General features: G+C 37.6%; 2 protein-coding genes across 2 annotated transcripts; one reads left to right on the plus strand and one right to left on the minus strand.

Annotated features, from left to right (window-relative positions):
• Positions 1-6,350: 6,350 nt before the first annotated feature.
• Positions 6,351-8,330, plus strand: LOC129722086 (eukaryotic translation initiation factor 3 subunit L). Its single transcript, XM_055675316.1, has 2 exons — positions 6,351-6,509; positions 6,609-8,330. The coding sequence occupies exons 1-2, from the start codon at positions 6,480-6,482 to the stop codon at positions 8,196-8,198; spliced, it is 1,620 nt and encodes a 539-aa protein (XP_055531291.1). The 5' UTR covers positions 6,351-6,479; the 3' UTR covers positions 8,199-8,330.
• Positions 8,331-8,570: 240 nt separating this feature from the next.
• Positions 8,571-13,738, minus strand: LOC129722085 (uncharacterized). The gene is made up of 5 exons (XM_055675315.1): positions 13,598-13,738; positions 11,626-13,525; positions 11,367-11,563; positions 11,157-11,294; positions 8,571-10,503 (listed from the first exon to the last, which is right to left on the minus strand). The coding sequence occupies exons 1-5, from the start codon at positions 13,598-13,600 to the stop codon at positions 8,677-8,679; spliced, it is 4,065 nt and encodes a 1,354-aa protein (XP_055531290.1). The 5' UTR covers positions 13,601-13,738; the 3' UTR covers positions 8,571-8,676.
• Between the last annotated feature and the right edge of the window lie 249 nt (positions 13,739-13,987).

Consider the following 13,987-nt stretch of genomic DNA (forward strand, 5'->3'; position numbering starts at 1 on the left):
AATCCAAATCTTCTCCAAATGTTACAATAGCCAAGCATTTTTATTTACGTTTTGTCACAATTTTTGTATTGATTGGATTGAGAGACACTAAAAATTAATGAAATTGCGCTGTCATTCATAAACGAACATGCACCGTAAAACAGAATCAACGAACATTATGCTTTTTAACGACAAAAAAAATTGTCATTTATTTTATCTTTAGCAAGTCCTAACAAAAAAGGGATCGTAAAACTATAAATTAATGATGCAAATATCATAAATAGTTTTGAGTTAAACTCTGTGGTTAGGTATGTGACTTTTTTATTTTTTATTTTTATTTTTAGACTTGAATTGAGATGTCACACTCAATCTAACCCCCCCCCCCCTTCTCCATATGTTTCAAAATGTCACAATAATCGAAACCCCCTCCCCCCCCTAAACGCGTCATTTATAAACGAACATGCACGGTAAAACAGAATTAACGAACATTATGCTTTTTAACGAGAAAAAAAAGTCATTTATCTAAAGCAAATCTTAAGCAAAAAAGGGATGGTAGAACTATAAATGAATAATGCGAACATCATAAATAGTTCTGAGTTAAACTCTGTGGTTAGGTATGTGACTTTTTTACTTTTTTTTTTGAGTTGAAATGTGATGTCATACTCAAGCTAACCCCCCATATGTCACGAAATGTCGCAATAATTGAAACCCCCTCTTCCCCCTAAACGCGTGACATCATTAATGGATGGTCCCATATAACCTCACTTTTTTGATATTTCCACGGGTTTGTTTAGAAGGTGATAGATTTTTATCCATTCTCCGTTTAGTGATAGGAGCTTGGGCCAAGACACTAGTGATATATTACAGATAAACGATAAATACCAAAATATATCTACCAATATCGAGTAATATTACCGAAATATTTTTCATGAAAATAGGGGCTTGACCCTAGGATAGGAGTGAAAATGAATGGTACGAGTGCGAAAAAGATCGGACAGCTTTCCGCATATGCGAATTCGTTACTAACAGGCAGTAAAGCAATTTTGAACAACACACTTTTTCATTTCCACTCAAGCCTTAAAGGTCCAAATACACCCTCTGAATAAAATCACTGTTTGAGTTGTTTTTGAAGGCAGTGTACCTGCGCAGCCCTGCATTTGTCTCGTTCCTCCTCGAAAAATGCTGCATTGATTTTGTAAATAACTTTTTGACAGTTCCTTATGGGATTTTCTTTGGGGCTCGATAAGGCCGAGAAAAAGAAAATTCATTTGGTTCATTATTTATCGAGCAGTTTGACAGGGCGAGGTACGGAGTACTATGGGGCAACGTGTACTAGAAAAAAACGCCAGTGTTACGTATGTCTTATGTATGTGGTAAAACTGTATACATGTACACTATGTACACACGCTCGGCAAATTTAACTCTAAACTGAGTGAGATGTCACTCACTTTCGTTAAAAGTGAACCTACTCTGAACAGAGTTTTTATGATATTACTCATTTATGGGAAGAGTCACCATGTGTCAGAAATTGAGTAGAAATCACCCTCTTCTTAAAAAACCGCTTTGAAATGAAACTGAATAAAAGCTACTCAGTTTGCTCGTTTTGACTTTTGATCCCTTTGATGAAAGAAACTGCCAGAGGATTGTTCCATAAAATTATAACAAAATCACAAGTTTTTTTTAAATCTGTATTTTGCATATCCATATATGTATTAAAAAACAAACCTTATCATTAGTGTATCTTCTGCCTTAGCAGCTTCATTAAAAACCGCAGCAATACGGTTCACTGTTACCCAGGAATTGTGACTTGAGGTTTTTAATAGTACACATGCCAAAAATCCATAACCATTCTCATATCTGGAGGAACTCTAATACACAAATAAAAAACACTTTTTTCAAACAACAATACAACATGTTTTTCCAAACAACAACTTATTTTTAGCGAAACGTTTTTAAATGTTTTCAATACCACTCAAAAAAATGTATGTAAGTAAAATTATGACAATCTGAGTAACTGTAACTCATTTCGTTAAACGAAATTACTCGATTTTTGACGTTTTAATAGACAACGTAAAACTCAGTCAAAGTTGCTCAATTTAGAGTAAAATTAAAGGAGCGTGCAGGGAAAAAATCTAAATATTTCAAGGTTCCAGCTACGTAAACTAATGATAACTCTCTGCAAATAGAATCTTGATAAGTAAAATGCTACCTGCAAATCATCGTCATCATGTTAAGTGCAGCGCCAGCTGTCAATCGAACAGTCATTTCAATCGTCTGTTGCTTTGCAGATATTTGCAGATTTTCCATAGTTTCTAACTATTTTTGTCAGAGTCTCCTTTTATTTGCGCAGATTTTCTCAAGACGTGTGCAGATTTTTGCCTGCGCGGGCGATATTTTTCGTACCACGGATAGATTTTTTTCCAAATTTCAAGCGGATTTTTGCAGGGGGCTCATGTTGCTGTCAAACTCCATACATTTTCCATCTACCACTCATTGATTCTGGTACCAGCGTTTCTGGTACAAACTTTTTGGTTGGTATGCCCTAAAACAAGTGAAATAGAGTAAACGTCCCATTTTGTCGGTAGACATATTCTCGAGTAAATGTCGTTTTAGATGCGAAAAAACAAGATCTCAATATTTGTTTTGAGTACAATGTGCACTTTCAATGAATAAGATAAGTTTTGTAATCATTTGAAATGACATATTAGGGATCATTCAAATAATACATAACGCTCTAGGGGGTGGGGGGGTATTTAGCGGAGCGTTATATTGCATGTGGCAAACATGTAAAATTGCGTTACATGGGGGTAGGTGGGTATTGAAAATTGTCAAATTCCGCGTTATGTAATATTTGAATGGTTCCTTACCGCCGTGATGAATTTAAGATTGGTACACTATAAAAAAATGTCACGATTACTTCAAGTGTTTTTGCACTTGACTCAATTCGTCACATCACACTGCAAGTTGAAGTGATTTAGTGTTGATTTCTCGAAGATTAACACTTTCCAATGAAATGATCTTGCGTTTGAAACAGGTTAATGGAAATCACCATCGTATTATAATGAATATCTCTTGTATTATCACCACTGTTTAAATCAATTGAATTACAGCTGCAATTCCAATTGACAAACGTCAAAACCATAAAGCGAAACAAAAATGTGACGATGGCGAACGGCGCAAGCAGCACATTAACCCAAAGATCAAAATTTTATTCGAGCGTAAGTTTCATTGAATCTTTTAAATTAAAATAACAATAAAACGACTTTTTACCACATCCCTGTCACGAACGTCATCCCCATACATTTCGCTTGAAGCCGTTTTTCTCTGGCTCTCTGGCTCGATTATACGTCAAAAGGCTGTCAGTGCTTGCGAAACAGCCGATTAAGCACCGTCCGTGCGAGATCAACTGTTGCTGCAAGTGGGGTGAAGAAATGCAGAAAGCGAAAAACGATTGTTTTGTTTTGAACGTTTTATAGATTTTGCGCAGGACATAAATGGTCACGTTTAAACATGTTTCAACACGTTCCGAATAGCCCTACATTCGATGTAGTTAGAAGCACGCAAAAAATCCATACAGTAACACATGCGGCACAATGCACGGAGCTTATGACCATATTTCCAACAGTAGCGCCATCATCATCGGCGGCGGCTTCAGGAAACTGTTGCCATGACATCGGTCTGCTTTTTACAGACCCTGAAATCTATTTCATCGATACAGTGACAGGGATCATCTCTAGGATCATCTTGTTATTAAATTAAAAATCTAAAATAAAATAAAAAGGAGAAATCTAAAAAAAAGGAAGTCTCTTGAATTTATTGTGAATTTATATAACTATGCAACTGACCGACATTCCGTATCTCAAACATAAGTATATCAACAAAGATTAACATAACAACAGAAAATAAAGTGATTTGCGGTTGAATCCATCGTTCTTTGCATAAATATATTTCGAAAGATTTTCATTCAACTCTGAAATGTAAAGCAAGTAGTGCGAATTCAACAGCAAATCACTTTACTTTGACGTGATTTTTATTAACAGTGTAGGATTGGCACTCACGATACTAGAGCTACCGATCGGATAACATTTGTTTTTCACGCTTCTGGATCCGGATTGCATCCAAGTTGAGACCGATCGAACATACATAAAGCTGTCATAAGTTGAAAACAGACTGAAATCAGCTGATCGCAACTGTCTCGTGGATTGCCTTATAGGCCCCTGGATTTTTCTGGTTATTCGAGCAGTTGGGAATATTTTCCAAAAACATCTGGCATCTCTGCTTCCGTCAATTACACGGAAAACGAAAAGTACCCATCTTCATGTCAATTTCACTAAACGCAGTCATTCCGTGCAGGAAGCCAATTTTGAGTAGTTGTCGATTAATTCAATAGTAGGTATATCGCACTAGATGTAATAATCCGTCAAAAATACCCAACGTTGAGTTCAATTTTTTAAACTATGTCTTGGGTAAATTTCACTCAATGTTTTGGGTAAAATTCATTCAATTTCATTCAAATAAAAACCAAAATGTTAGAGATGATAATTATAACATTATTTATTAAAGAATCAACGATACGATTTACATGAACAGAAACATTTCACCGATTTAGTCTTCCTTTCTTCTCCCCATGTATGACATGTCTACGCAGGTTTATTAAATACTCCAGCATACCTTAATAGCTAGGGATACCATCCGTCCTGATTTAGCAGGACATGTCCTGATTTAGAGATCCTAATTAAGAGTCCTGATTTATTTTTCATATTCTGGCATTTGTCCTGATTTTCTTGAAATAGTCAATTTCGTAGCGTAACTTCTACGATTTCGGAACACAACGCTCACTGCGAACGAATTTTTTATTCTGTTGAATCTCAGTCAAGTGACGAAAGAAATCTTCTAGGTGTTTAAATCGTTAAACATCTAGTAATTGTGAAGTAACGAGGCAGTCCCGCGTTTCAACAAAATGTCCTATTTAGAAATACGTCCTGCGGAACGTGTCACACGCCTTTAAAATGCCCCGCGTTTTCAACAAAATAGAACCACCCGATGTCATATTTTACACTGCGACAGTAATACTACAACCATTCTACTCATTTATTTCCCCCTTTACATCTAGAACAGTTAAATATAAGAAGCGTAGATCAAATGGAAGGCAAAGCATAGGTACTAACATTACACTGTCGAAACTTGACCTTCCTGTTTATTTGACATATATGTACTTTGCGGCCAACTATAAGAATACAAAACGATTGCGGGACTAGCGCTCCGATTTTATCACAACAATCTCTCCAAGGGTGGGTGTTGAAGCTATGACAACTGGCTTCTTAGCCCAGCATCGTACCTTGAGACAAGCTAGGAGGTCTTAGGCTTAGATCAAATTTGTGCCGAAAAAAAGGGTGTCCTGATTTCTTCCTCCGACTAGATGGTATCCCTATTCATAGCGGATCCCGAAACCTGAAATTCCACCATTGCGAACTTTTCCATAATCTTAAGACGATATTTGTGAATGCACTACCAATAGAGTGTCACTCATTCCAAGTGACAGTGAGGCTTTGGCCTATCGCACAAACTTTGTTGGGCTTAAATCCTCAATCAATGTGCGAATCCTCCATATTTTTTAAAGGAATTTTTAATTCCTGCTAAAATATCGCATTTAAATCGATAAACGCTGTGAAAATCTAAAACGAAAACAAATTAGCAAATAGCCTTCATCGCAACCTTGTAAATCCTACTTTTTAGTTTTCGGCAGAAAATCTTCCTGATAGACGCTTCAAATGGCACGACTCTTGGTGGTGTTCACCCCGTACGTTGGAATAACGGATCCCTAATATATATCGATTGATTGGTTCGCTATCAGCGCCATGTGCGCATACTTCTCCGGATCTAGTCTCCGGAAGTAGTCTCCCAGCGTACGCCGGCACTGTTTATTCACTTTCCGCAACTGTTCGGGAGTATGGTCTGTTCGCTGCTTAACCAATGCAACCAAATCACTGGAGATAGGGGATTAACAGAAACGAAAACTTTTGCACTTGTCGTTAAACTTCTTTTTACTGACGGCTATTATTTCTTAAAAACAGATGCTCGTTAACCGTTCGTCACACACAAACTTAAAAAAAACTCTGTCACTTTCAAGAAAGCAACTTGTTGGTCCAAGTTTCACCTAGGTTATGAATTTTCTCAACCAGTTTGATTTTTAATCCAACATTGGGTTCAAACTACTCAACGTTGGCTTTTTATCAAAACACCACTATTGAGTAAAAGCATCATTGAAATCTTTTAAGTTAAATCGACTCAGCCTTCGCATTGCAAAATTACCCAACACGTAAGTTGTATAAGGTTTACATCATTCCAGGTAGTTTTTACCCTCCGGTTGGGTAGATTTTGTTTTCCGTGTACGGGTTTTGCTTCTTCTGTCTTTTCACGTAGGCAGTGTTGACTGCGTGTTTCCAGTTTTTGCTATTTTGAGTGAAAAATCCTGTAATATCCCTGAATCTGCATTTAAAATGTACTCCAACGACGATTATATAGATGGCGTGAGTATTGCTGTTTTTGTACAATAGTGAAAATGATTTTTGTTTTGATAAAATGTAACATTGAATTTGATACTCAAACATAACCTCTTTGCGTTTTAGGGCTACGATGACTACAGTTATGACATGGAGCCACTAGATGATGGAATCTACGATCGGTCGTATTATCCTATGCATGAGGACGTTAAAAAATTCTTGGTGTATTTTTGCAGCGTTATCAAAGGGGGTGTGGTGTACGAGATACAGAACTTGTATGAAAATACGTTTCCTAAGTTGAGCGAGCAGCACTTTGAGAAAAAGGCTTGGCCTAGCGAGAAAGAAGTGGCTATTTTAGTGGAGAATGATAGTTTATTCATGATCTTGTATAAGGAACTGTATTATCGACATCTGCACGCTAGAATTCAAGGCGGACCGTCACTAGAACAGCGTTTGAATTCTTTTTATAACTACTGTAGCTTTTTCAATACTATTCTTCCTTCGATGGAACCGGTGCAGCTAGAATTGCCGGATATCTGGTTGTGGGAACTAATCGATGAGTTTGTCTACCAGTTCCAAAATTTCGCTCAATATCGTGCCAGATTAACGGACAAATCTGAAGAAGAGATGGACACCTTGCTTAATAACAACAGCAAAGTTTGGAACATTCTATGCATTCTGAACGTACTTCATTCATTGGTTTCAATGTCGAAGATCAAGGATCAATTGGAAGCTGCTGCTGCAGGTCGCGATCCCGAGGAAGTAGCTGGTGAATTCGGACGTCATTCGTTTTACAAAATGCTTGGATATTTTAGTTTGGTTGGATTGCTACGTGTTCATTCACTGCTGGGTGATTACCACCAAGCTATCAAAGTGCTTGAACCGATCGAGATACATAAGAAGAGCCAATATTCGCATATTCCGGCTTGTCAAATTTCTACTTCATACTATGTTGGATTTGCATACATGATGATGCGGCGTTATTCTGATGCTATTCGCACATTCTCCTCAATTCTTTTATATATTCAACGAACTAAACAGCTGTATAGCGCACGTTCTTATCAGAATGATCAAATCAATAAACAAACGGACCAAATGTACCATCTCTTAGCAATTTGCTTAGTGCTGCATCCACAATGCATTGACGAATCAATCCAGCAGGTGCTCCGCGAGAAAAATTACCACGACAATATGTACAAAATGCAATGTGGTGATTTGGATACTTTCCGAAACTTTTTTGTGTTTGCTTGTCCAAAATTTGTATCACCTGTTCCCCCACCACCAGACGCACCTATTGAGGATTATGTGAAGGAAGCATTGGAGCATCAGACCAATGTTTTTATGGATGAGGTTCGTCAACAACAGGAATTGCCAACTATCCGATCATACTTGAAGCTGTACACAACATTACCGCTACTGAAGCTAGCTTCTTTCATGGATCATATTCCACAGGATGAAATCGGCGAACAGAAAATCGAAAATTTGTTGACACATTTATTGTGCTTTAAACATAAGATGAAAAACATTGTTTGGACCAAGGGTTCTAGTGGATTGGAAGGTAAATTTCAGTCGGGATCAGAGTTGGACTTCTTTATTGACAAAGATATGATTCACATTGCTGATACAAAAGTTTCACATCGTTATGGTGATTTCTTCATCAGAAAGATTATGAAATTTGAGGATTTGAATCGCCGCCTCCATAACTTGAAGGGATAACTTACAGTTTGCTGTCGAACTGTGCAACAAAAGGCATGTTTAATAGTAGATTAAACTTTTTATTGATGCACTTTTCGAGTATTAAAGCGAATGTAATTATCAATTTCAAATAAACAAATATATTCAACGAAATTGTGCACTTGATTGTTTTTACGGTAGTGAATTACCATTCCTTAATTCCAATTAACAACCAAGTCTAATTACTGGCAGCGCTTCCAGTAAAACTGGAAATCAGACAGTAGTATGTTCCCCTTTTCATTTAACTTTTAAAAAAGTGGCAAAGCACTAAAAACCTACGTTTTTTTGGTAAAAATTTCTTCTCTTCCGAGTTGAATTTTCTTTGAATGTTCTTTGCTAATCAAACAATAAATGTAACTTGCTTCCTATTTATCTTTTCTATTGCATCCTATTACAGTAGCTTATAAATAAAAATCAGCTAAAATACCTGATTTTAATTGATATTTATACGACAACAAAACTAATCGTTTGTGTTTTTCCTCTGAAACTGCAGCTTACTTTTGAGTATTGAGCGAATTTTTATCAACGTACGGAAATTGGCTTTTGACATGTGACCTTCGCGAGCTTGACAGCAGATTGCCTCGAATTTTTGCTTGATCGAAGGACAATCAAGCTGTTTTACCATCAACCTACATTCACTTAGCAGTGACTCAACCTTTTGTTTTTTGATGGAAAACTTAGCATTTTTTGGCATAGCGTGTTGCTGTCGAATTGTTGCGATTGCTGCTGATTCGATACTTACTGCTGAAAGTTCGGGTTCGTTCGATAGAGCGCGTTGATCAGGTAGAGCTATAAGTTGATCAGATGTGTTTAGGATAAGATCTTCATTGTGTGATTGTTCGAAGCTTGCGTGATCCTCGAAGTTGAGTCCTTTTGATAAGTTGAACGAATCGTCGCTATTGCCTCTGTGTGTACATGAAACGTTTTTAGTCGATGACGGAGGCAATAAATCTAAGTCTTCGGCCTTTATTTTGTTTAGTTTTTGACTTTTCCTCAGGTCTTCAAACTCGTTAAGGATATCACCATAATCCGCATGATCGTAGGCTGTGAAAATGTAGCGAATGTGTTGATTGATTTCATTTCGAAAATCCATAGACACGTTGATATCTTTGCTGCTTCGCAATGCTCTGAGATTAACCTGAAGCTTATTAAGGTGATCTCTTCCTTCTCGTAAACCAAATTGTCCAAAGAGAATTATATTGAGATTTCGACGAATTTTATCAGCGGTTTTGCCGTTCCCACCTTGTTGCTCGAAATGCTGATAGCGTCGAAACATATTTTTAACATTTTCATATGATCGCGTAAGTAACCGCAAATGTTCTACGATGTACGAAATTGTTTTATCGGTGAGTTTAGGAACATTGTTAATGCACATAATTTGTTCATTTTGGTGGGAAACGTCATTAAGAAATTTTATTAACTCATTATGGAAATTGTCTTGATCTTTCGATAAACCATTAATCGTAAGAACATTTCCAACTGATTGAAAGAGAACACTCAATTGAAGCGCAAACTTGTCCGATGCATTTTTAAGGAAGGCGGCTCCATTTGGCCCCAGTAGTAATTTTGCATGTGGTTTAGCAAGAAAAATTTTTGCCTCTGATTTCATGGGTACAATTTCAGTTATCAAAGGTTCGGATGGTGCAACAGTACTAGACGTTAGTGGAATGAAATCTGCCGAAGACTCTACTGTTTGCATAGTTTGGGTCACAGAAGGGTCTTCGAAAAATTCCGAAAAACTATAGTTTGAATCTTCTTGAATTATGGCTTTTTTACCCTCTTCAAGCGAAGGACTTATTTGGAGCTCAATTGGAGTAGCATATTTAGATTCTTCGCCTTTTGAAGCTGTTTGTTTTGAAGGCACTGGTTCAGCAAGATTTCTTTTTTCTGCCCGTTGAAGTATTTTCTTTGCTTTCCTGCGAATTTGTCGAGCCATCTCTTCCTCTCTCCGCTTTTTTTTCTCAAACAGTCCAACAGACTTTGCGAACCGGTTATAAAAACTTTTTTCATTCATTGCAAAGGCACTGTCAAAGTGTAAATGGTAATCCGTCAAATCGCTAAACATGTTGAACTTTTGCCCCGTGTTTTGATTCCGCTGGTGACGCCATTCATTGATGTTGTACATTGGCTGATAGCTTTTCACTTCCGTGGTCGGAACTACTTGACCAAAGATACGTAATGCAGAGTTGCACATGTGTGCTTGATGACCTGGACGTGAGCAAATGCAGCAATGTTTCGCATTTGGATTGCGAATGAAGGATTTCGATAGCGGTACATTATCCTCGATCTACAATGATCATGTTTTGCCCCAGCGAAAATAATAATTCAAAGATCGAAGGAAAAAAATGGTTATCGGAGATAAATACGATTAGACGAAATATTGCTATCAACGAGAATACTGGGTCAGGTAATTCGGGCATGCTGATCGCGCAAAGAGAGCCAATTGGATCCGTCTTAGTTAACAAATATCATTTCAATTTCAGTGCTATACATACTACATAGAATCCGATAATACTGCTTTGTTCTTTTTTTCTAGTATACAGAAACTGCTCGAAACTAGCTGAGAATCTTCAATGAGAGTTAACTGTTACTTTTTAATGTTTGCCGAATTATAACTATTTGCGAATCGGAAACTAACTTATTGAAGGCGGAATGTTTTCTGCATAGCACTCAATATTGAATGTCGTTTTACGTAACTATACTTACCTGCATTACTCGCACACTGCGCAACCAGCACCGTTATCACCATCCCACTCAGCATTGCTATCGTCAACAACATAATACTTCGAGCACGAAAGATCACAAAAAAAACTTGTGCTTCCGCTCAACACAATGAATGTAATAATTTGAAAAGTGTTCAAAGGTAACCGATTGCACCACCAAGCAATACATATAGGCACCTTACATCCATCGTTATTGATCTACAAGAAAAATACTTACCGTTGAATGATATCGTCGCCACTTGTCCGGACAGTTGCGTTGGCTATGACCCCGGACTCCACACATATGGCAGGACATGTTTTGCTCTCGAGCGCATGACTGACATCCTCGAACAAAATTTCTCGTCTTTTCTCCACACTGTAAACATGTTTCAATCACATAAGAACAATAAAGAAAAATCACGTCATTTTTTCTGTCAAAAATAACAACCTTAAGGCACAAAGTGTTGGGACAGCGAGGCTCCTGGTGCCCCGTTTGTCCACACATATAGCAGATTCCCGGCTTAGGACGATTACGGCATTTGTAGCGCATGTGACCTCGTTCCCCGCAATTGTTGCAAATTATTTCTTTCCGTGGAGGATCTGGATATTTATCCAGATGCACAATTGGCCAGCTTTTACCGGAACCTGGAGTAAAAATTGCTAATATCCATACTCGAGGTAAAATTGCAAAAAGGGGAAAAACTTACGTGGCATGTTAAACATAACCGTTGAGACGTTAAACTCTTCGCAATTCCAAGAACTATGATAAAATTGTTTCATTTCATCATTCCAGCAACATTCCGGATCATCTGTCCCAACACCTAGACTTTCTTCATAATTAACATCGGTTTCGTATGATTCGGTTAAATTGATAACTGGCGCAACTTCGGCAGATTGGCCTGATGCACTGCTAATGCATTTGGATTCAGCGGAATTTCCAGATGTATCTGATGAAATGTGTGTTTGTTGTTCTATTCGAGAAACATTTATATCTGCTTCTTGATTTTTTGTAGAAATTTTGTTAGTGCCCTTGGCATTCAGTACGGTTGAGCTTTCTGCCGATTGCGTTGATGTCACATCAAAACTAGGCGTTTCGAGCTGCAGTTTGGGATTGTCTTCGGAATTCTCACTTTTGTTTCCACTCTCAGACATTGCCTGTACGATATCGGTTAGCATCAAAGCAAAATCCTCGTCGGAGTAGTGTTCAGTATCTTGCTTACGACGTTTCTTTCGCGATTTTTTCAAACTTTTGCAACTGCTATCCGAATAGTTGGATTTGGAACGCTTTGAATGTGCAGAAACATTTCCACTGTTGCTGTCGTCTGACGAATCACTACTGGCAAGTTTTTCCGTATCTGTTTTGGATTTACGGTTCGATGTGGCAGTGTAAATACTATCAGTATCTGCCGATGATTGATTAGCAGTAGAAATGGATTGTTTTTTCAGGGGTAGAAATTGTTTTGGCGTTGAACTATATTTAGGTAACATTACACGCTGACCAGAGACTGGAGGTTGACATACAGTTGTTTTTATTGCACTCCGCTTTTCAGGGTCCGTAGTATCGCTACTGGTGGCAACTGTTCCTTCGGAAGAAATGGACGGGGCACGATTCAAACGGGAATGATCAGATAAATCTTGATGATTTCCGGACAATAGTGATCCAACTGTATGCTGCACTGAACAATCCAATTCCTCGTCATTCGTGATTCCTTCTATAAAACTATCGTTAAGTCTGGCACGCTCATTTTGTCCGATAAAATCATCCGACATTATAGAGCTATTTGAAGGACTCAAACAACGCGGAGAAATGGCCTTTTTCATTCTGGAATTTTTTTTCGTTCTTGTGTTTGGATGAGTGAACTTTTTTTTGTCAGTTTCATCGTCACTGCTCTCGATACAAACAAGAGGAGGAGGTGCAGATGGAATCACGACAACTTCGTCTGGATCTGAATCTTCCAAGTCCTGACATTCTATTTTTTGTTCCTCTATTTCTTGTTTAATAGGATCTGGCGAACGATATTCTCCATCTTCTTCCGAGGATGATTCTATTTCGATTGTAGCTACCAGGCGCTCGGGATTAGCTTTTTGTCGACTTTTTTGAGCTTTTGCTTTTTTTACTCTTATTTTTGATATTTGTTCCATTTTTCTTTTTCGTTCGGCACTCACACTTGTGCCGTTCTTTGTATTATGTGCTATTCTTTTTTTCTGTCCAATAAACGAGAATTCATTTTCTCGCATATCGTTTGTTGTGGGGCCTAATATTGATTGATAAGGTGTAAATGTTTGCTTTATCCCGGAAGAATTTGTGTCGTTGATAACGGGGTTTGTAATGGAAGGTTCACGATAGATTTTATTTCCCTGGATTCCTGGATAAAGCTTTCCTTGGGTTTGTTGTAGCGAGCTCCAGTACCGTTTCAGCTTTGAATTAGCCCGGCGACCATTATTATAAACTGTTCTATCAGTAACTAAACGATTTTGAGAGTTGGCTGATACATTAGTGTTGGATAGCGAACTTCCATCCACTGTATTGCACGGTTCTGTGCTGACATGATGTACACTAGAATAGAGCCGTTCTTCCAATTCGGCCAACTCATGTTCGTTTAAATCCTAAAAGGTTGATTGAAAAAAATAAATGAAAACACTTCTTCTAATTACCGTTCTATAAGCTTATCAGCTTACCATCACAGAAATAGCAGTTTTAACAATTGCAAATATGACCTACGATTTCGTTAAATCTATCTGCTAATAATATTTAACATTTGTATTCCACGAGGATACTCCAGAAAATTTTAATTTTGACAGATCTAGTATTCGTGTCAGTGATGCCAGATGTTTTTGAAAAATGTCTGTACTGTTCGAAAAACGAAAACTAAAAAAAATATGCGTGCACTGAAAATAAATCGCACGCTAATCCCTAATGCTCTTTTCATATGAATGTCAATAAACGAATCTAATCATTCTATAATGTCGACCCATATCGATTTTTATTGGAATCCACGGTATTTTAACGTGTTTTGGCATTTGAGGTGTGTAAGCATTGAAATCTGAATGTTAAATGATTGATTTTGC

Source organism: Wyeomyia smithii, chromosome 2 (assembly GCF_029784165.1).
Source record: "Wyeomyia smithii strain HCP4-BCI-WySm-NY-G18 chromosome 2, ASM2978416v1, whole genome shotgun sequence".
Classification (NCBI taxonomy): Eukaryota; Metazoa; Arthropoda; class Insecta; order Diptera; family Culicidae; genus Wyeomyia; species Wyeomyia smithii.

What these genes read in the sequence shown, in the direction of transcription:
- LOC129722086 (XM_055675316.1), top strand. Translation starts at nt 6,480, where the DNA reads ATGTACTCCAACGACGATTATATAGATGGC. An exon ending in ACGACGATTATATAGATGGC is followed by an intron (nt 6,510 to 6,608) that starts GTGAGTATTGCT and finishes TTTGCGTTTTAG; the next exon opens with GGCTACGATGACTACAGTTA.
- LOC129722085 (XM_055675315.1), bottom strand. An exon ending in GGTTATGTTTAACATGCCAC is followed by an intron (nt 11,564 to 11,625) that starts GTAAGTTTTTCC and finishes TTTTTACTCCAG; the next exon opens with GTTCCGGTAAAAGCTGGCCA. An exon ending in GGCGACGATATCATTCAACG is followed by an intron (nt 10,504 to 11,156) that starts GTAAGTATTTTT and finishes TGATCATTGTAG; the next exon opens with ATCGAGGATAATGTACCGCT.